Source organism: Falco biarmicus, chromosome 10, assembly GCF_023638135.1.
Source record: "Falco biarmicus isolate bFalBia1 chromosome 10, bFalBia1.pri, whole genome shotgun sequence".
NCBI classification, from domain to species: Eukaryota; Metazoa; Chordata; class Aves; order Falconiformes; family Falconidae; genus Falco; species Falco biarmicus.
In genome coordinates this window covers 14,977,403-14,999,085 of record NC_079297.1, presented here as the reverse complement: position 1 = coordinate 14,999,085, position 21,683 = coordinate 14,977,403, and the positions used below count along the sequence as shown (strand labels likewise).

Here is a 21,683-nt window from a genome sequence, read left to right as displayed (position 1 = left end):
CAGGCTCTATTTTTGGGGGGCTTGATGGGAAAACGGGGTGAGCCGTGGGGACCACATGCCGATGCGCTGCCAGCTTGGCAAAATAATAACCACACCAAGGCTCATTTCGGAGGAGGATATCACATGGTTTATTATATTTTAAGCTGAGAACAGCTGCTTTTCCTGCAAAGCACATCTCCGGGTGGCACAGCGCGGTGCCGTGGGGTGGCCTCCAGCATCCCATCCCACTGCCGGCGCTGCCGTCCCGCGCTGAGCTGAGCCACACTCACCGAGCCCGAGGCAGCTGATGGGGCAGGCGGGCGGCAGCCTGGAAATTAATACATTTGCCAGGTTGTCAAAACATTAATCAACGGATACAAAAATCTGGAAATGGTTGGGACAACATGTATTTGCGGAAAATATGTGTTCACACAACAAGCACACAAGATGGGAACAATTATATGAAGATGTTTTAATAATTAACCAGTATAAAACAGTTTGCTCTCCGTACAGTTCTAGACAATAAAAGTGTTTGCAGTCATATTTTTCTTTTGTACAAAATTCCAGTCAATTGTTCCACAATATTTACATTGTCATTCCCTTTTCACAAAATATCTCCTTTTCCCTCCCCTCCCCCCCTTTTTTTTTTTAATCCAGCTTTGCTACATAAATGCTTTAGATCTCATGGATATCCCTCGATTTATTTTTAAAAAGTCTAATAAAAAAAACCAAAAGACATTAAATACCATTTTATATATAAAAATGCTTAGTAAAAATATAGTTTTGTTGCCCAATTAAAATATATTGCTGAGAATACAGTAAAAACCGTCCTAAAGCCCACCTCTAATGGGCGCTGACTCTTTAATGGCCCCGGCAAAGTCTTTCTAAAAGTTTTTTCCAACCCCCCACAAGTCCACCTGCCCTTGGGTTAAATACTGGGGGCAGGGTGCTTCGGCTCATCCTGGTGGTGGTTGTTTCAGGCAGGATTTACTGGAATTGGCTTAAAAATGCCCCTTTGAGCTGGTGGGAGCTAGAGCTATGCCCTGCCGAGGGCTGGAGCGGGGAGCGCAGCAGGCAGGCTAGTGCTTGGGAAAGGCGTCTATCTGTGTTATATAGTTATACGGTATATCAGTGAGTTCAGCATGTTTTCTCTCTAAAAAAAACCAACAACCCACCAAAAAACAAAAAACCGAAGTAAAAAAAAAAAACAAAAGAAAGCGATGCATTTAATGAGATACTCTAAATATTATGGAGCTCGTGGTTAAAGGAGGATGGCTTTTTGTTTTTAGAGGAGAGTCAGGGCTCTCCTGGTGAGAGCATCGGATGGTGGGGCCAACCTAACCGGTGATGCAGGGGCTATAGTAAACAGCGCTGCTGGCATCGGACAAGGCAGATATCAAGCTGCTCTCCTCGCAGGAGATGCTTCTAGGAGTCACTTTGGACAGGGAGACATGGTAAGGGAGTCCCGAGGCTTCGGGACGAGTCCTGCTCATGTTCAAATACTGGTCAAACTCGTTGCGGTCAACGTCTGTCCACAGCTCGGTTTGGTTCAAGTGATCCACGCTCTCCATGTGGTGGGCTTCAGGTGGGGGCGAGAGCTGGCCCAGGTGGGCGGAAAGCCCGTTCTGAGTTCCCGAGCACATCTGGTTGTAGTATATGCTGGAGGGATGGGGAGTCCTCATGGCGTCGGCCAAGTGCGAGGGGGTCTGCGCGTAGGGCACCGCCACGTCCCTCCCCATGCACTTCTCCTGGGGAAACTCCATCTGGTGATGGTGGTGGTAGCCGCGAAAGGGCATCATGTTGCAGTCATCCTGCATGTGCGGAGGGAAAAATGCCGGCTCGGTCTGTTCCAAGACATCCAAGGGAGACATCTCAGGAGTTGGCAAGCCATAGTTTTCAATATCCGACCCCATGGAGTGGAGTTCTCTGAAGTGGTTAAGTGGGGGAGGCTGGGGGTGGCCGCTGCCGCCATGGTGACTCATGCTGAAGTTGTCACTGCAAGGCTGGGAAAGGTTATGCAGGAGGATATTGGGTTCCATCCTCTTGATTTTCTTGGCTTGCTTCTTTCTCCTTGGGCGGTACTTGTAGTTGGGGTGATCCTGGAGATGCTGGATTCGCAGCCGCTCTGCCTCTTCCACGAAGGGACGCTTGTCGCTGGCGCTCAGCGCTTTCCATGACTGGCCTGGAAGGGGAAAGCGAAGCTCTGTGACAATGGCTCAGCCACCTGGCCCTGGCTGGGGTGCGGGGGCACCCATGAAGAGGGGGCCCTTGGAGTGGGAAGGGCTCCCCCAGACGGTTCAGTGCCGGAGCAGGGTCCTAGTGCTGACACAAAGAAGGGCTGGAGAACGGGAGCCCAAGCAGGGCTATCCCTATGTCCCAGCATCAGCCTCAGGGTGTGCCCAGCACTTCAGTGCCGTAGGAGAATGGGGGTTCAAAGCCTAGGGGGGCCACGGGAACCCCTCTGCCAGGGCTGGGGATTCTGTCTCCCACTGCTCCTTGGCACAGCCCAGTCCCTGGTGTTCCCACTTCCCTGATCCCACATCCATAGCCCTGCACCTCTGTAGTCCCAATCACCCATCCCCAGTCCTTGCACCCCACAGCCCTATATCCTGAATCCCATGTCTGCGCACCCCGCGTCTCTGCATCCTGCTGCCCCATTTGGCCATATCCTGCTTCCCGTAGTCCCGCATCCTGCAACTCTGTCTACCCATATCCTGCTTCCCGTGTTCCCACATCCCGCATCCTACAGTTGTGTATCCCGCATCCTGCAGCCCTGTATTCCCATATCCTGCATCCCCATGGCTGTGTGCCCCACAGCCCTGTATCTCTGCATTCTGCAGCACCATTTCCCTGCATCTTGCATACAAACAGCTCTGTATCCTCGCATCCCACAACCCACAGCACTATATTCCCACATCCTCTAACACTGCGCTGCACCTCGCAGTCCTGGATCCCACAGCCCTGCATCCTTACAGCCCATGTCCCTGCAGCCTGCATCCCTTCATCTTATATCCCTACAGCCCTCTAACCTTACAGCCCGCAGCCCTGCATCCTGCGGCACCCTATTCCTGCATCCCACAGCACCCAATCCTTGTAATCCAGCTGCTGTACCCCATATCCTTGCAGCCTGCATCCCACAGCCCTGCACCCTTGCAGCCTGGCTAGCACAGCCCCATATCCTTGCAGCCTGTATCCCACAGCCCCGTACCCTTGCAGCACACATCCCAATGCCCTGTACCACTCCATCTCACACTCCCAGCCCTGTATCCCTGCATCCCGACACCCTGTACCCTGCAACCCACATCCCCAGCCCTGTACCCCTGCATTCTGCTGCCATGTATCCCTACAAATCACATCCCCAGCCCTGAATCCCCATATCCTAACACCCCATACCCCTGCAGTGTGTATTCCCAGCCCTGCATCCCTGCATCCTGCTGCCCCGTACCCCTTCAGCCCACATTTCTAGCCCTGTATCCCTGAACCCCGCTGCCCTGAACCCCTGCATACCGCATTGCCAGCCTCATAACTGCCTAACCCTACATCCCCAGCCCTGTATCCCAGCATCCCACAGCCCCATACCCCTGCATCCCGCTGCCCTGGAACCCTGCAGCCCACATCGCCAGTCCTATAGCCTCCTATCCCTACATCCCCAACCCCATAGCCCCACATACCCCTACATCCCACAGCCCTATACTCCTGCAGCCTGCATCCCCAGCCCTGTACCCCCGCATCCCTAGCTCCATAGCCCTGCAATCCACAGCCCTGCACCCTCGCAGCTTACATCTCCAGCCCTGTACCCCCACAACCCTAGCTTCATACTCCTGCATCCTCAGCCCCATACCCCACATCCTTACATTCCTAGCTTCTTACCCCCACATCCCCGCATCCCCAGCCCCGTACCCCCACATCCCACAGCCTTGCATCTCTGCAGCCTGCATCCCTAGCCCTGTACTCCTGCATCCCCACATTCCTGGCTCTGTAACCCCGCACCCCTCAGCCTTGCAGCCCTGCAGCCCACATCCTTGCATCCCTGGCTTCATACCCCCGCATCCCCAGCCCCCCACCCCTGCATCCCCAGCCCCGTACCCTCACATCCCCGCATCCCTAGCTCATACCCCTGTATGCCACAGCCTTGCACCCCTGCAGCCCGCACCCCCGCATCCCTGGCTTCATACCCACGCATCCCCAGCCCTGTATCCCTGCATCCCCAGGCCCGCACCCCCGCATCCCCTGCTCATACCCCTGCATCCCACAGCCTTGCACCTCTGCAGCCTGCATCCCTGGCTCTGTAATCCTCCACCTCCAGCCCTGTAACCCTGCATCCCCCGCCCTGCACCCCCGCATCCCTGGCTTCATACCCCCGCATCCCTAGCCCCGTATCCCTGCCTCCCCAGCCCCGCACCCCGGCATCCCCGCATCCCTAGCTCATACCCCAGCATCCCACAGCCTTGCACCCCTACAGCCCACATCCCTGGCTCTGTAACCCCGCACCCCCAGCCCCGCAACCCCGCACCCGCAGCCCGTCCCGCTCACCCAGCATCTTGCTGAGCACGGCGTTGTGCAGGTCGGGGTTCTGCTGCGCCAGCCGCTTGCGCTCATCCTTCGCCCAGACCATGAAGGCGTTCATGGGCCGGCGGATGCGGGAGTCCTCGCCGGCCTTGCCCTCGGCGCGGCCCGCCGGGGGGCTGTATCCATAGCCCGGCTCGGGGCTGGGCGTGCGGCTGGGGGCCGCGCCGGGGGCCGCGCCGGGGGCCGCGCCGCCGGGGCCGGGGCCGAAGGCGAAGCCGGGCTCGGGGCTGGGCGTGCGGCTGGCGGGGGAGGCGGCTCCCGGGGGGCGCGGGAAGGCGAGCCCGGGCTCAGCGGCCGGCACGGCGGCGGTGACCCATGAACAGTCGCCCCGGGGTTGCGATATCTCCTCTCGGCAGTAGTTAGACTCAGATATATTCATTCCAGCTGGACAGCACTTTGTGTCCGACCCGACCGGGTGCCGGAGAGAGAACCGGGTCCCGCCGCGTCCCACCGGGTCCAGCAGCCGCCGAGCAGCAGCCCCGCCGCTCGCCTCCCTCGTCTGCGCTTCGGGGGGACTCGGGGTCGGCTTGGTTTGTTTTGGTTGCTTTTCTTTTTTTTTCCTCTTTTATTTTTTTCCCCCCTTTCCCCCCAAAAAAAACTTTTGGGATGATGCTGGGCTGGAAGGGGCAAAATATAGCCGGGCTGGACCAATCAGCGGGGCAGAGGGGAGGAGGAGGAGGACGGGAGGGAGAGGAGGAGGAGGAGGAGGAGGAGGAGGAGGAGGAGAAGGAGGAGGAGGAGGAGGAGGAGGAGGAGGAGGAGATGATGGAGATGAGGGGGAGGCGGAGGCGGAGGAAGGGGGGCGTCCCCAGGCACCAGCAGGAAGAGCCACCCGGGGAGGGCCGGGCTGGGACCTGTGTGGACGCTGCTGCCCAGTTCCCTTCCTTCCAAGGAGGAGGGTTAATTTTTTCTCTGCCTTCTTTTCCTTTCTTTCTCCCTTCCTTCCCTCCTTTCTTTCTTTTTCTTTCTTTTCTTCTTTCTTTCTTTGTTTCTTTCTTTCTTTTCTTCTTTCTTTCTTTTTCTTTCTTTCCTTCCTTCCTGCTTTTCTTCTTTCCTTCCTCTCATTCTCTCGTTCTCTTTCTCTTTTTCACTCTTTCACCCTTTCTCTTTTTCTCTCTTTCTTTCTCTTTCTCTTTCTCTCCCCCTCTCTTTCTCTCTTTCTTTTTTTCTTTGCAAGCCCCTTTTCCAGCTACTTGCGATCTGCCCGCGCCTCCCGCAGCCCCGCCGAGCCGAGGCAGGGAAGTGTTTAGCTTTGCCTGCCAGGCTGCCTGTTTGCAGGCGAACAGGCATGCTTGGGGCTTTGTGTTTATTTTTCTTATGACTTATTTCATGTGTGTGTTTTGGCCGGCATACCCCATCCCGGCTCAGGAGCAGCCCTGGGGTGAAGGCAGGGGCAAGCCTTCTTCCCCCAGCAATTTTCTGGTGGGAATTTCAGTGCCCGGGGCGAGAAACGGCTTCTTGCTTTTAAGCACCGTTCACATTAAAAGAAACGTGTTTCCAGCCTGTCAGCTTAGGGACTCTTGAGGAATGATGGTTCACAGGCAGCCAGATGATCGCAGCTAAAACCTGCCTCCCAAGCCACGCAGCCGGGGCTGGCATGGCCATGCCATTGCCGCACGCGCCGTGGGCATGGCAGCACACCCACGGCACGCTGCCGGCGGCAGCCGCGGTGAAGCAGCGCTTCGCTTGCCACCAGGTCACTGCTCCGCTCGCTCGGCTGCCATCCAGCAGAGACTTGCAGTGCCAAGCGTCAGGCTAGGTGGTCTGAAGGTCCTTCCTGCCCTTAGCACAGAGGAGTTACGAACTCCGTGGGACCCATTTGCAAGCCAGAAGATCTACTTGCATGCTGTCCCTGCTCCCTGACACCCTGCAGGCAATCGGGTTTGATGGTGAAAGATGTCCCAGCTCCGGGTATCTGCCCCCAAGCCCCCTCTGGCTGCAGACTTGCCCGAGACCCCAGCCTGAAATGTGAACCTCAGCATTAGGAAGATTTGGGGCACCAGGTTGCGCAAGAGCCCAGCTCCCAGCCTCCTCGCAGTGGTGGGGTATTGCATGCCATGGTTTCTGTGTGTCTGGAAGTGATCTGAAAAAGCCGATCTGCTGTTAACCCTAAACAAAACAAAGGCCTTAAGAAAAAAAAGTCAAAAAAATCTTGTCTCACTTATTCTTCAATCGCTAGCCAGGAGCAACAGAGGTTTCGGGCTAGATTTCCTTCACATTCCTGGAGCTTCTTATTAATATTTTGCAAGAGAAAATCAACACCGTTCCACAGGAGAGCTGGTACGGCTGCAAGGAGCCTCCTCTCTGCTCCTCTGTATCCTGCCCTGGCCATACAGCTGAGGAGGGAACTGGAGCATCGCCATGCCGGAGGAGCAGCCATGTGCCACCATCCAGAGCCGAGCCCCCAAGCCGCTGGAGGTTTTGGCTCTTTGCCCCAGCCCTGGGAACAGCAAGGTGGGTGCTGGGGGCCCCCAGACCAAGGGCAGTGGCTTTTTGTGGGGTAAGTGAGCAGCCTTCGGGGCAGCTGGTCTGGGCAGCTGCTGGGGACATCCCAGGAACGTCTCCCTGCTGCTGATCCTGGCCCTTCTCCCAGGCTTTGGCTGAGCATGTGGCACTTTCCCCAGCCACATCCACCCCAGGGCCTCCCACATGGCCCCAGCAGCATCCTTGGCCTCCAGGCAGGCTCAGAGCTGCCCCAGAACCAGGACTGGACCTGGTACCACCAGCTGGCATTTAGGATGTGTTGCAAATGATCTGCAGTGGGGTGGGAGTGGGGACAGCTCAGATTATTGCTGCCCTGGAAACAACGCTAAGGACCAGGGCAAACCCTCCCGAGGGAGGCAGATGCAGAATCTCATGCCTGCCATGCTTGCTCTGTGCAACCATCCCATGTGTGGGCCTGCTCCACACATGATGGCAGTGGGCTTGCAGTGCCTTCCTCATGCAGGGGCTGCATGGGGCGAGGGATGAGTGCAGTGCTGCTGTCTTTGTTGGACTGGGGCAGTTTGGGACCTCCTCTGCCCATGGAGCAAAGTTGGGCACTTTGACCCCAGCATGCACACAGTGCAAATCCTGCCCTGGTGTCTGCATACCCTGCCTTGCAGTGCGTTTGCTGTTGGTGCCGCATCCTAGTGTGAGGATGGGGGGAAGACCTAGAGAGGGTGGCAGAGGGGGAAAGGAATGGTATGGTTGCTGGAGGAGGAGGATAAGAGCTGTGAAGCAGGGAGAGAGGAGAAGAAGAGCTGCAAGGGGAGATAGAGCAGCCAAAGCACCCAAAAATACCTGAGTGCAAAGCACCCAAAACCACCTGGACTGGCCCAGAAGTGGCACGGAGGGGCTGTAGTGCCTGCCTGCGTGAGCAATGCCACACAGCTTTGCTCCCCCTCCCCACAGTCAGCACCCACCCCAAAGAGCGAAAGCACCCTCACCCAGCCAGGGCGCAGGGTGAAGTGCGCGGGGTCTGTGCCCAGCTCAGCTTTCAGGAGTGTGAGGGAATGGACACAAAATACCCCCTCCCTTTGCCCCACTGCCCCAGGGACACGGGGATGTGACCCTGAGTGCTGGTGACCTGCTGGCCCCAGGTCCTCAGCGGCTGCATCTGTGGCAGTGCATGGAGAGGAAGCGCTGGACATCCCTGAGCAGAGATAAGATTGGCGTGTGCCCCAGCTGGGTGACCTCTCCCTGCGCCCTCCTCGCTGGATTTGGCATTGGGCAAGGTGGACCCCAGCCCGGCACACAGCCTTAGGAGTTTGTATATTCTACTATATTTTTTATTTATTTTCTCTCCCTCCGCCCCAGTATTATTGGGCTGGCAGCTCACCGCCCCCATCCCGGCCCCCTGTTTCCCTTCCTAGCATCCCGCACAACCCAGCACCACACCTAACAGAGGAAGCGTGGCTGGCTGGGCCGGCAGCCTCTGCTCCCCAGCACAAAGGCATTTTCCCTCCCCGCCCCCAGCCTGCACCTCTTGCTGCTAGTTATTCCTCCCAGCCAGGTCTGATGCCCAGCTCCCACCCGCCTAAAAATAGATGCGGCACAACCTGGACCATCCCAAGGGGTCTTGGGGATTTGGGGGCTTGAAAGGAGGTGGTGGGGATGGCAAGAAGGTAAGAGCAAGTGTTGCGGGCTAAGCTTGATGGCTATTTATGCTGCTGATGGCTGCGGGTGGGTACAGGAGCCCCAGGCTGGGCTAGGGGCTGTGCAACCAAATCCAAGGGATTTACCCCCAGAACTTACATCCAGGTTACAGAGGAGGCAGGCGAATGCTGGAAGAGCCCCTGCAGCACAGCAGCAGCAAAGCCTCGAGCCGTGATGGGAAAATTGCTTTTTATTCTTATTTTGCAGAGGGTGCAAGGCACAAGGGGAGTGGTCAGTGGGGCAGGGGCAGGAGCAGGATCCGTCCCCGGGCCTGGGTGCAGGTGCTGTGCCCTCCTGTGGTGGCCAGCACCTTCTTTGCTGGCTCACATGGACTAGCCTCCCTTCTAGATGTGCCCACACCGCTAATGAATTAATCACCTTGAAATTACCGATGTGGAGCTGGTGCCGTGGTGTGTCCGATTGGATGAATGAGGCATTTTGCAGGAAGATATTTGTTATTAATTACAGATAATAATTATCTTTAGGTCACGCCGCACAGGCACCCAGAGCAGTGCAGCCAGGTGGAATGGACGTGACCTACACCCGCACCCAGTTCTGTATCCCGAAGGAGCTGCCCTTCAGCAGGGGTGGCTGAGGGGAGCAGGGACGTCCCACACACAGTGTGTGGGGCCCCATGCAGGGCTCGGCAGCTCCCCTGGCACCCCGAGAGGTGCCCCTGTGCCGGCGGGTCCCACAGGCTCCCCCCGGGCTGGGGCTGCTGCAGCCTCGCTGGAACAAAGGCTTCCCGAAGAAAGGCGCTTCCTGGAGAGCAAAGGACTCGGGGCTGGGGCTGTGTGTGAGCCCTGTCGGGAGGCTGAAGTCATCCGCTGGGAAACGCTCCATGTTTCACCGGAGCCTCCCTTTTTCCAGGGCCCAGCTCAGCGCCCGGTTTCCTCGTGCACAAATAGTTCAGTGGGTCAGGCGGAGCTGGCAAGCAGTGAGCCAGCCGGCCAGGGGCTGCCAGGCGCGCTACAGCGTCCATGTTAGGAGCATCCTGGCAGCAACCACGTGCCCGTGCAAGGACGACATGTCCTCTGTGTCCCCAGCCGGGGACCAGCCTCTTTCCCACCCAGTTCAGGGTGGTGGGTGGAGAAGGGGCAGTTGCAGTCAGCCCCAGCGCCGGGAATGGCTGGCTCAGCTGTTTTCTGCTCATTTGCTCTTTTTCATGGCTTCCAGCTCCATCTGACAAGTGAAGGGCACCAGGGACAGTGGAAAGGTGCCCTGGGCCACCATGGCTCCCTGTCCCGGGAGCAGGCCAGCCCAGGGGCTTGCTGCCACTCTGCTCCACAGCCATCCACATCGGCAGGTCCCCGATGGCTGCGGGGCTGAGCTGGGAGCACGGTGCGGACCGTGCTGGCCAACCCAGCAATCAGACACTGTATCTGAGGAAGCAGAGAAAGTTGTCTTTCTTTTTCAGCTCTTTTCAATAACTAGAGGTCAGCCTTGTTTACACAGGATTATAACTGGAATGACAACAGCAATACCCATTGTGTGAGCAGCGAAACCCACAGCTAACCTGAAAAAGCTGTTTGCTCCTCACAGACACAGCCAGTGCAGCCTCCTGGGTGGCAGCCGGAGCTCTTGGTCCTCACTGGGGCCATCCTGCCACCCCTTCCCCTGACATGGCCCTCCACAGCCCCTTCTTGCACAGCCCTGGCTCTCCGGTGGTGGTCCCAGCAGCTTGGGGTGCCACTCTTCCAGCCGCATCACCTCATGTTTGCTCCCTGACCTGTTCCTTGTGAAACCCGGGGTGCAGCCCCCATGCCTCAACCACGAGCAAAGCTGCTGCAAATCCCACCCACGGTGCTTACGGCCAGGCTAACATTGGAGAGAGGCTTCGGCACGGTGCTGTGCCCAAGGGGGCTGAGCATGCTGGAGTGCCCGGGGCATGCACGCTGGCTGGCGTCGCTTCCCCAGCAGCTGATTGCGGTGGCAGTCGTTGCTTTAATACTCAGTTCCCATCACAGAGAAAGCCCAGGCTTTTAGGAAGGAAAGTCTTACACTTCTACCAACTATTTCAAGACTCCCATAAACACATTTTTGGTTCAGCATTAATGAATTACCTCAATGCAGAGCTACTCATGCCAAATACATGAATAGAGAGTGTAGAAAAGCCACCGAGAAGCAGATTTGGCTGCCATTCAGCTGCTCCGATCGGCACAATTTCTTTTCTCGATTATAGCAAGAAAATGCTCTCTGCCTGTGGCACCGCGTCCTCCCAGGAACAGGCAGCTGGCCGACAGTTGGGCTGTGCAGAGCCTGGGCATGCCGGGGTTATTCGCTGCTTCCATCACTCTAATTGGCAGAAAATGCTGCTTGCTGGTGTCTGTGCAGGAGATGCAGCCAAGAACCGAGATCCTGCTCTTTCTGCATGTCCAGGCTTGCTGCTCTTGGCTGCCTGACCTTCTCTTGGGTGCTGGGGAAAGGGAAGAAAAACTGGTGGATTTCTGAGCCTGGCTTTTTTGGGGAGGTGGGTCAGGGCTGCCCGTCTGTGGCCCTGCAGCCACGTGTGCCCACAAGCACCACAGCCAGGAGCAGCTCCACTATGGCCCCTCTCCGTGCAGCAATGAGCCCTCACCTACAGACTTGGTGACCATGTCCTCTGCTTTCCTCCAACAGCAATGGCCCTGCCATGCTGGGGACTGCCAGGAGACGATGTGCACCCCAGGAAAAGTGCAGCCCTGTTTTTGCAGAAACTGTTCTTGCCTGGGCTCTGCTCTGCCGGCTTCCAACCTCTGTGCCCCACTGGGTGTTTCCTCATCCCTTGCTCTTCGAGCATCATGCGACTGAAAGCACCATGGATAAATGGGCTTGTGCTACATCACGGATGAGGATGCCACTTTCAAGCAGGAGAGAGGAAGAAGGCAGCACAGCGATCACACCTCCACCGCTTTACATCTCAGTCCTCAGAGGCCTGTCAGCAAGGGCTGAGCTGGTTATTGCTTCTCATCTCCCTAAAATGAAACTCCAGCAGCAGGTGAGCAAGGAGAGGGGGTGGCTGGCTGCACCCCTGCATGTGCCAAGCCCAGCAGCCAGCAGCAGGAGGGTCGCCCATCCTCTCCCGTGCTGGGAGGACTGACACAGCAACACAGGACGTCTCCATCTGGGAAAGGTTTGCTGTTCTCAAGAGCTGCTGTGGCTCCCGACATGTTTTAACTTAGCACAAGGCATTACCTCACAGGGCCGCTGCAGATGGCAGATGGATGCTGGCTGTGCCTGCTCCTCTCTCCCCTCTCCCCTCCCCCTGCTTCATCTGCAGCCCCTGAACCCAGTGCTTTCTGCTTGGGCTTTCCACACAATGGTGAGTTTGCTAACAGGGAGGTGGTTGCATGGTTTCTGAGCATCACCCCAGCCAGGCCTGGAGGAAGAGGAGCCCTTTGCAGCATCCCTGGAGGAATGAGAGCCCTTTGCAGCATCCCTGGAAGTGACAAACTTCACTGAAGCTTGTGGCTCACCTTCCTGCCCAAGGGGTGTCATGGCCACCTCTCTGCTTCACCAAGGTTTTCACTGACCAGCAAAAAGGATGAGGATGTTGCTGAGAGCAACCTCACCTTCATACACACAGGGAAACTCTCAGTGCTAAACCCAAGTGGAAGAGAGGAGTTTTGTCTCAGAGGCGGGTAGATGCTGCTGTGGCTCTGTGCTCCAGTTTCCCCATGCGCTGTGCAGGGCACAGGGCAACTCAGCCTCTCCTCCAGCCCTTTAGAAACAACAATCTCTCCAGCAAAGGGCAGGATGTATGAGGGTAATTCTGACAGAATGCTTCTTTCCTGAGAGAGAACAATAATAATAATAATAATAATAATTACAATAATAATACTAAAAATAAAGAAAAGAGCATGAGAGCTTTCCTTCCCTGCAAGCAGAGGGACAACTTTTGCTTTTTGGTGCTGAGCTGGGAACATTAAGGGAAGGGAAATGAGCATGAGTGCTGCATTTGCAGCTCAAAACCCCAAGATCTGTACATCGCCCCCCATAAATTGGCCTAAAAATGAGGTTTTAAAGCTTGTCACAGGCAGCATCTTTTTCTTTGCTTTGTGATTTCAGAGCATCCTTTGTGCTGCAGTGCAGGGAAAACTGCAGCAAAACCCCCTGGCAGCAGAGCTGGGGCTCAGGGATGCTGTGAGCAGCCATGGGGTGGTTGGGTGCAGGGATGCAGGGTGGGAGGAGGGGGCAGGCATGGACCCCCAGGGATGAAGGCTGTGCCATTGCTGGGGATCCCTGTGGTTGGCGGGGTGCGGGGGGCTGGGGGCAGGAGGGAGGCGGCAGGGAAGGGCTCCAAGGGAAAGGCTTTGTTCGCGGGCCAGCCGGGAGCGTGCGAGGGCCTCCGGGTTCCAGCATTTCTCCTCCACTTCGTTCCTGCTGTGCACGGGAGCCGGGCCAAGGTGGAGCATGGCGGGGTGGAGCGGGTCCCTGAGGAAGGCCGGGACAGCAGCGCATTTAGCCCTTAAATTGCCTGGGAAAGCGGCTCTATCTTTCCATCTCCCTCCGGGACTCTTCTCTCACCCAAGTGGAGCCTGTTCCCAGGCTGCTCGCCCCAACACCTCCACCTCTGCCCTCCTCCAGTGACCCCTCTCGCTTGGCCCCTTCAGCCTTGCTCGGATCTGGAAGCACTCGGGAAGGATAAGCAAAGGCTCCCGACAGAACAGCCCTTCGTGGTGTGCTCGAGCTGGAGAAATAAGGTTAAAGGCTCTTATCTGATGGAGCCGCAGCCTTGCCAAAGCCTGTTGCTATCAGCTCGGGACACATGTGCTATTGGCAAAGCTTCGGGGACACAATAATACAAACAGTTTTCATTGTCGAGTCAACAATGATGGGAGAAGGAGCCTGGTGCTATTACCGGTATAAAAGGCGCACTGTAGGAAAGCTCAGGACAGGAGGATGCAGTCAGGATCAACAGTGGGGTTTAGCAGATTACAGTTATATTTGTATTCGGGAAGGAGAAACCTTCCATCCCCAGCGGGCTGGAGCCAGAGGATGGAGTGGGGGGTGGGGGGGTCAGGCTGCAAGGAAAAACTCTTAGAGCAGCACTGGAAGCAGCTGCAGCAAAGTGCTGATGGCAGTGGGTTTGGGCAAGGGCAGGAGGCAGGTTTGCAGCCCTTGTGCTCTGCTGGCTCATGAGAAGTCATCCAGGGAAAAAACTCATGGCTGTACATGGCTGAGGGGGCTGCAAGGTGAGGGAGGCTGCCGCGGTGACAACCTGAGGCTTGCAGGATCCCACTATACTCTCTCATTACAAAGACTGTATTTTAAAAAGGCCATGCTGGTGTGTGCAGGGAGGGTAGGTGATTCGGCACACGCTGCACCCAGTTCCTGCTGTCATTTGGGCAGATACGAGGATGGTGGGGAGAAGGTTGGTGCCTCTGTGGGCGCTGGTGCACAGGTGCTGTGCAGGACCTATGCGTTTTGCAGAGGTAAGCATCCTTCCAACACCTGTCTCACATTCCCCTACATTCTTCCTCCTCAGCCTTCCTGAGATCCTGTCAGCCTTAACGAGGGATTTCTGGACAACACACACTCCCAGGCTGGGTTGGATATGTGGGTGGATGAGTGGGATAGATGAATGGGATGAGACCACCATCCTGCCCAGGGCAGCAGTCCCCTCCAAGGCCTGCAGCTCTGCCTTGCCCCAGCCCTGGTGCTGTGCCGTGCCCCTGGGACTCAGGCAAGGTCCTGATCCGTGATGCCACACACTGGTGAGAGCACAGAGGGGATGCTTAAGGGATGCAGGACCCAAAGGGCAAGACAGAGGGTCTCCGGCCACCCGGCCCACAGAGAGCAGGGAAGGGGTGGTCAGCAGATGGGGCACTGGGACCAAGGCGTGGTGCCATCCTGCACCCTCAGAGGTGGACGGCGAGGTGATGGGGAGCATCACCTTGGCTGTGCCTGTGGTGGTGAGGAAGAGGACACAGGTTTGCCAGCTGTTGTGCCATGGTAGCAGGGGGATAGAAGGCACAAAAGCCCCCACGCCATGGGGGGCTGTGGGAGGCTGGAAAGCCGAACGGCAGGTCAGGAACTTACCGGCTGCTGTCAGGGGCCAAGTGGGGCCGGGGCAGCCATTCCCACCGGGAGCAATGATGTCAGGCGGCGGCTGCGGCTGGGAGGCAGGAAGCCCGACGCAGCCAGCGAGTCTGTCCTTCTCAGCCTTCCCCATGTGTTTTCATGAACAATGCATCCCGTGTCGGGGACACTGCAAAGCTGGCCCTCCTGCACAGGCGACGCTGCAAGACTGGTCCTCCTGCACTGCCAGCAGCCCTGTGTGGCCACCTTGCACCCGTGCTAGTATCCTGGCCGCTGCACCGTGCCGGGTGCTGCTCCCTGTCCGTGTGGGCTGCAGGACAGTGCTGGTGTTGCACCTTTCGCATTGGGATTTGGTGTGTCTGCTGCATCGCTGTGAGGTCTGGAGGGAGGAAAAATGGCATTTGTTGGCCACAGCCTGAACTGCTCTGGCACCACTGTGCTGCCATGCTGCTGCCTGCACAGGCAGGGCTGCCACTGTGCCTCCCTCGATGGCACGTCTGGTCCCAGCAGGACACGTGTGGGGCAAACAGGCTGGCAAGCCCCAGAGGAAGCCCTTGGAGAAAGGACGGCCATGCCAGCTGCTGGCCTGGCCCTCTCCCACTCCCAGCTCAGCTGGGGCAGGGTAAACACCTGCCTGGAGCATCCAGCCATGCCTGCCCAGGTGTCCAGATATTCCAGATATTCCATCAGGGAGCAGCAACAGTGATCGCTCAGATGGGCTGAGGAAAAGCTCCAGCAGACTGAGGCACTTAGTGATGCCGTGAGATGCAGAAGAGCCTCTCTGGGCTGGGGGTCCACTGGGGCAAGGGGAGTCACCAGCCCCCTCTGTACCCTCCCAGCCCAGGCAGCCAAGGCTTGGTTTTGCCAAGTGGGTACTCAGAGCGAGCAGGGTGAGGGCAGCCATGCTGGGGGCTGGGACAGGGCAAGGCACCTGGTCACAAACACCCAGAGGGAGAGGGACTTCCTGAGCACAGCCAGCTAAAGGATGGCCCCAAGGACTCCAGCTCGGCCTCTCCCTCCACCCCACCCAGCACACCCTTGTTTTCACAGAGGTGCCTCCGTGCTGGGGACGTGGCAGGCTGCATTTGCCAGCGGCTGGCAGCGATGTCCATGCTGGTGCCGACAGGCCGGCTGGCATGTTTTCCCCCAGGGAGGCTTTAGCAGAAGGCTGTGCATTTCTGGGAATTGTGTCGGGCAGGGAAGGAGGTTATTGTTCGAACTGCAAGTGTGCAGCGCACTGATGAGATCAGGGCTCGGTGCTCGGCGGTGGGGCAGCTGAGCTGTCTGCAGTGCCGCTGATGGGGCGATAAGCAGGAGAAGCCTCTTATCTGTGGTCCCATCGCTGGGGAGAGCTGGAGAGCAGAGGGCATGGCAAAACCCTGGTGACCTGGCTCTGCTGGGCCTTGCTGTGTTGTTAGCACAGGGCAAACCAGTGTCCAAGGGGTTTCAAAAGGAGTGATGAAGGCAGTGAGGCGAGGAGCACGCTGCCTTCCCCCTCAGGCACGCTGCAGTACAGCTGCCCATCCTGCTGACTTTGGCCATGCAGACTCTTCTTCCCAGTCCTCCCAGTTCACCCAGCAGCCCCCTCTGGTACATAAATCCAGACCTAGCCTTGGGGGCTGTGATAGCTTTTAGGTCATGGGCACCCTTGCCGTGGAGGGAACCTGCCCCACACAGCTCCCTGCTGCCATGCCGAAGCAGCTTTTACTCCAGCCATGGATGGAGGAGGCCAAACGCTGCCTGTTCACTGCCTGGATTTCACCCTCTGCCTGGCTGGTGGGCAGCGGGAGGCGTGTGTCTGTGTGGGTGCTGCCCTTCTGTCCCCGGGATGGTGGTGATAGAGGGGCCGCCATGGCCCCCAGCCCCCGGCCGAAACCCCAATGGTCTTGTGCTTTGGCAGGGTAGCTCAGGGGAGGGTATTTCTGAGAAAAGGCCCCTCTATGCTGCCCCAGCCCTCCTCGCTGAGCCTCTCCTTCCTCCCTCTCTGCCAGTCAGTCCCTGTCCATCTGAGGTGTCAATCCCAGCCCTGGTCACTTTGCCGTGTGCTTGCTCCTTTGCAGACTGGACACAGGTCCCGTCAATCCCAAACTCTATGGGAGACAATTCAGAGCTGTTTGCAGTAACGCTGAGAGGAAGGGGCTGGGGTTGACCCGTTGCAACCCTTTGCTGAGAGGTGCCATGTTAGCCCATGAGAAGCTAACCATCATCCTCCTTCTCCTCCTTGGGAGGATGCCTCCCTCCACGCGCCACGGCTTTTGACACAGAGCAAGTCACGAGCGCCTGAGGAGATCAGACCTGCTGCCACGGAGGGTCACTGCCATCCGGAGAGCTTCCCCACCACCCTGGTCTGGAGATCGCGCTGGCGAGCAGGGACAGCATAGGAAATGCTACATGGGAAAGCCCTGTGTGAGAGCCCAGGAGCCCCTGCCTTCCCACAGCAGACTTATCAAGGCACCAGTTCAGAGTGGCGCTTTCCATGGGCCAAAAGGGAAGTGCATACACACCAGACTTCTCGGGGTCAAGGATGCTGGGCAAGCAGCGAGCCGAGAGGCTGCAGGGGGCAAGGGAGGGAACCGGGGCGTGGGGAGGGAGACACAAATAGCAAAATGAATGGCTTGGACTTCCTATGTTTTATGGAGGCGAATAAAAGGAGACAGAGGGTGAAAGAAAGGAGACCTGAGCACTTGCACATGCTCTCACGCATACATGGGCCAGCCCAGATCCCAGAGCCCATTGGTGGGCAGTGTGAGATGGAGCCTGCACCCACTCGGCTGGCACGGCTCTGGGCCAGCTGCTTGTCTGGCCCAGCATCCCCCAAGAACACCTCGTAAAGCGTGACAGGCTGCTGCTTAGCACTTATTCCTCCCCCTGTCATTATTATTTGAACAGCAGCCAGTATAATTAAAATCGTTCGAAGGAGGAGGTTTAGGGAACGTCCAAAGTGTCTCAGAAGAGCATTTGCAAAGCTGGAGGTCCAAACTCCACCCTGGTGCTTGCAATGAGCAGGGCCCAGGGGAACCATCATCTTCTCTGCGTCCTCCCTTCCACGCTCCCCATTTCACAGGGTGGCACAGGCTGGGCTACCACACAGGGTGGTCCCGGCCACATTCCCTTCTGTGGCTGCTGCCTGCTGCAGCCAAATCCTGAAGCCCTTCCTGGTGCAGGACTTGTCCCAGGAGGTCCAGATGGCAGTGTCCCCAGGCACGGACGGGCTGCTCACCAGCAGCTCCAGGACAGATGCAGTGGGCAGTTGTGGGGAGCGGAGGACACGGTGCCTCTGTGGGCTGCTCTGCTGGAGTGGCACGGATGGAGGCTGCGATATCTCCTGGGAGCCATGCTTGGGTTTTGTTGTGTTAGGAGGGTCTGTGCCACAAGACGAGGTGTGGAGAGGCCCCTTGGCTCCTCAGAGAGGACAGGATGGCCTGCAAAACAGAAATGCAAGTCACCATTTGTGCCATATTATCCACGTTTCTTAAGTGTTTGGATGGAGGATTTTGGCCTCCAGGGTCAAATGTCCCTGGTGCCAGGGCTAAGAGACTAAGGACATGAAGCAATCACAGCAAGGAGGGGGGCAAAAGGCAGATCCCTGCCTCTGTTCCGGGGCTGGCACAAGCTCACGTCTAGGGGATCGGTCCCCCCATCTCTCTCCACCTCCTCTCCCAAATCTGAGCTGCCCTGGGTTCAGGAAGGAAAACCAGAATAACTGTCCCCAGGGTGGTCAGTGCTAGGAATGGTGTGACCATCAGTTCAGGAGGGTGACTGGCTGTGGGCATCCTCACCAGCAACGCACAGAAGCCCTGCTGTGGTGGATCTGTGTCAGGTGGAGATGGCCAAGAGCCAAAACCCCACTACCCAGCAGAGCCAGCAGCCCTCTGCTGCCACCAAGGCAGGCTCATGAGGGTAAAAAGGAGGGGAAATGTGTCAAACCCCCTCCCCAAAATCAATGCTGCTCTGGCAAAGCCTATGGCAGCTGCCCCCATCTCCTGGCTGGTGCTTGTGGCTGGGTGAGGGCTCGGGGTCTACCAGCTACTCGCTGTCCTTTGTTCCCAGGATGGGGTCTCTTGCTACCAGCTCAGAGCCCAGCATGTCACCCGGTGACAGCCAGCCTTGCTCTCCCTCCGAGCTGTGACCCCAAGTCTGATCCTGGAGAGCTGGGAACACCTGAAGTCAGGGGATGTCTCAGGACAGAGCTTCCCCGAGGCTCTCGTGGGTAGGTGGGCAAGGCTGCGCCCAGGAGGGCCTCTCATCTCTGCCTTCTCCAGAAGTGGATCAGATTGAGCCTCCAGTGGTTGGGAGCAAAAGAAAGGGTGGGGTTTGGTGGCTGATTTCCAGAAGAATGATGGTGAATTTTCTGGGGATACTAGAGGCAAGAAAAGCTCATCTGACTTGATCCAGCCCACTTGCCAGGTCCAAATCAGCTGAGAGTCACTTGGGAAACACCATAGCCCAGCGGGAAAACCAGGCGAGATACTGTGGGGTTTTATTTTGCAGCAAACTTCTCCTGGCTCCACCAGCTTTGCCTGCTGAGGGGAGCTGCCAGCAAGGCACCACATACAGAAGTCTTCACGGTGTCTTTTGGTGGGCAGGGGTCAGCTAAAGCCCCCTCCCAACCTCTCCCCAGAGGCCAGCTCCAGCGACAGACTCGCCCCTGCTCTGTTTTTAGCACATTCAAGTAGCTGCTTTCACAAGAGGTAAAAGAAAGTTCATGGATCCGTTGACAGATCAGCCCAAGCGGGAATTTCTCTGGGAATTCCTGCAATAGCAGGTTGGCTCCCGCGGAGGTGGAGTTTCCTCTGGATCTACCTCCACCCAGGCTTGGGGAGCGCTCTGGCCACCGGCTCCACGCTTGGGGGCTGGGCTGAGCGAGCCACCGATGCTTCCCAGCCAAGGTCAGCCAGAAACCCTCCCTGCTCCACAAACGCCTGTCCTGTTAACCCTTGCGAAGAGTGGAGCTGCAAGCTGGCAGGGTTAGGGCTGCAGAGCTCGCCTGTGCCCATGGGCATGCAGAGGCAGGGGGCATTTTCCTCTCCTGCCCAGCAGGCAGCTGACAGGGCTGCAGGCGTGATGATTTCATGCCGTTTAGTTCCCAGGGGACTTGCTGCCAACCAGGCAGTCCTGCGGCCTGAGTGAGGACGGTCCACCGCTGCGGGAGGCCAGTGCTGGTGGGGTGATGGGTTTCTTGCTTGGAGGCAGGGAGCAACGGGGTGACGGCGCTCGGCATCAGTGACTGTGTGCTCTGGAATCCGAGACGCGTCCCCAGCCATACTTGTGGTCAGGAACCATCTTCGCATTGCAGCGATACAAACCACATTCACAGTGGCAGCAGTGCCGCTTGAGCGTGCCTCTGACGCCAAGGACCGGCGTGACCCGACCCCACACACAGGACAGGCGGCTGCCCGCTTCCAAGGACCTCCAGAAAGTCCCCTTGTTGGGACTTGTTTCCTCCTCCCTCACAGAGGTGGGCCTCTCCAAAATGGCACCCCCTTGCTTCACAGCCAGACTCTGCCAAGGGATGGAGGCTTTCCAGATGATGCAGAGGCTCCAGATGGAGGGTTGGAAGGAACTTGCGTTTGCAAACATGGGGCCAAGCCAAGAAGTTTCAAGGTAGCTCCAAATGTCATGCCAGGGAGAGGGTCTGGAGCTCAGGTCTGGTCTGGGGCCACCTCTGCTGGTTTGGGGATGAATCGAAATGTGTCTTGCCCATCTGGGGAGCAGTTCTTGCTGAGGTCTGGCCAGCTCCATGAAAGCTGCCATAAGGAACAGCAAGCTGGCAGATTTAGGTACCTAACGGGCAGTTTTGGGGGAGAGCCACCCGGCAGAGGCTTAGCACCAATCTGTTCAATACCCTTCACCTTTGTGTGCTGGTAAAGCTAAACTCTGCCCTCAGTGACTCAGTTGCTGCAAGACAGAGCATGGCTGGAGTTGAGCTCAGGGAGCCCTGCTTCCCAACACCTAATTGTGCAGCCTGAGGCCACACATAGCACAGCTCCATGTTTTCGCTTGATCTGCAGCCCCGCCGGGGCAGGACACGGCTGCTCTTTACCAGCACAGTCAGGGCCCTCTCTCAAACATCCGCACTTGGCGAGGACTGTGAAGCTGGCTGTGCTGGAGGAGGCATCGAAGTTCTCCCCCTGCCAGGAACCAGCTGGAGAGAACAACAATATTCAGCGGCGAGTCCCACAGCACAGCTCCCAGGGGACGCGCTGCCCTCACGCAGTGTACGAGTGCCATCTACAGGGGGGCTCCGCGCCCCAGCCTGGGCACCCCGAAACCCTGCGCCCCCTCTCCACCCCGCCAGCCCTTCTGTTAATTAGTCTCAAGTCCCTGTGGCCACACTGGAGTGGCTGCACAGCCCCGCGTCTCGGTTCAAGCCAGGCAGCGGGGCTATAACCGCAGCACTGAGGGCGGCCGCTGCGGGGTTGCTGCCACGGGCGGTATTCCTGCGGTGCGCCATCACCGCTGGAGCCAACTCCCCCCCCGGCCCCAGGTGCCACAGGGTTGCTGGCTCGAGTCATCCTTCAGGCAGTGCTGCCACCGGGGCCGCGGGGGCTCCACGGGGATCAGCTCACCTGTGGCCGGAGCTGGGGGCCAGGCGGGGCCCACCTGTGGCAGGGGCTGGGCAGCGGCTCTCCACTCCTGCCCCCCAGGCTGGGCCGCAGCGGTGCTCAGGCCTCCCCGATGGGGAGGCACCGGGGCCCAGTTCGCTGAGCCGTCAGGGGAAGGAATCCGTGAGAGGTACATCAGCCCCTTCCGGGGGGAGGCAGCCTGGCCCAGCCGCCGGTGCCCCACAACAGCCGCTTGAGACACACCTGTCCCCGCTGTCCCGGGGAGCCCCGAAGCAGCCCCGCGGTGGCAAGCCCGCCGGGGCTTCCTCAGGGCACGGACTACAGCCCCCACAATGCCCCGCGGCGGGGCGGGGCGGGCGCGGGGCACGCTGGGAGCTGTAGTCCCGCCGCCGGGCCGCCAGCCGGGAAGAG

The 21,683-nt window shown here is 58.2% G+C and overlaps 1 protein-coding gene and 1 long non-coding RNA gene across 2 annotated transcripts; both read right to left on the bottom strand.

Moving 5' to 3' along the window:
• Positions 1–431: 431 nt before the first annotated feature.
• On the bottom strand, positions 432–5,208 carry SOX18 (SRY-box transcription factor 18). Its single transcript, XM_056354837.1, has 2 exons — positions 4,513–5,208; positions 432–2,161 (listed from the first exon to the last, which is right to left on the bottom strand). Exons 1-2 carry the CDS (start codon positions 4,925–4,927, stop codon positions 1,317–1,319), a joined length of 1,260 nt encoding a protein of 419 aa, XP_056210812.1. The 5' UTR covers positions 4,928–5,208; the 3' UTR covers positions 432–1,316.
• A 12,108-nt stretch (positions 5,209–17,316) lies between these two features.
• On the bottom strand, positions 17,317–21,661 carry LOC130155773 (uncharacterized). The gene is made up of 2 exons (XR_008824221.1): positions 21,276–21,661; positions 17,317–18,128 (listed from the first exon to the last, which is right to left on the bottom strand). It is a non-coding gene; the product is annotated as an uncharacterized LOC130155773 (long non-coding RNA).
• Between the last annotated feature and the right edge of the window lie 22 nt (positions 21,662–21,683).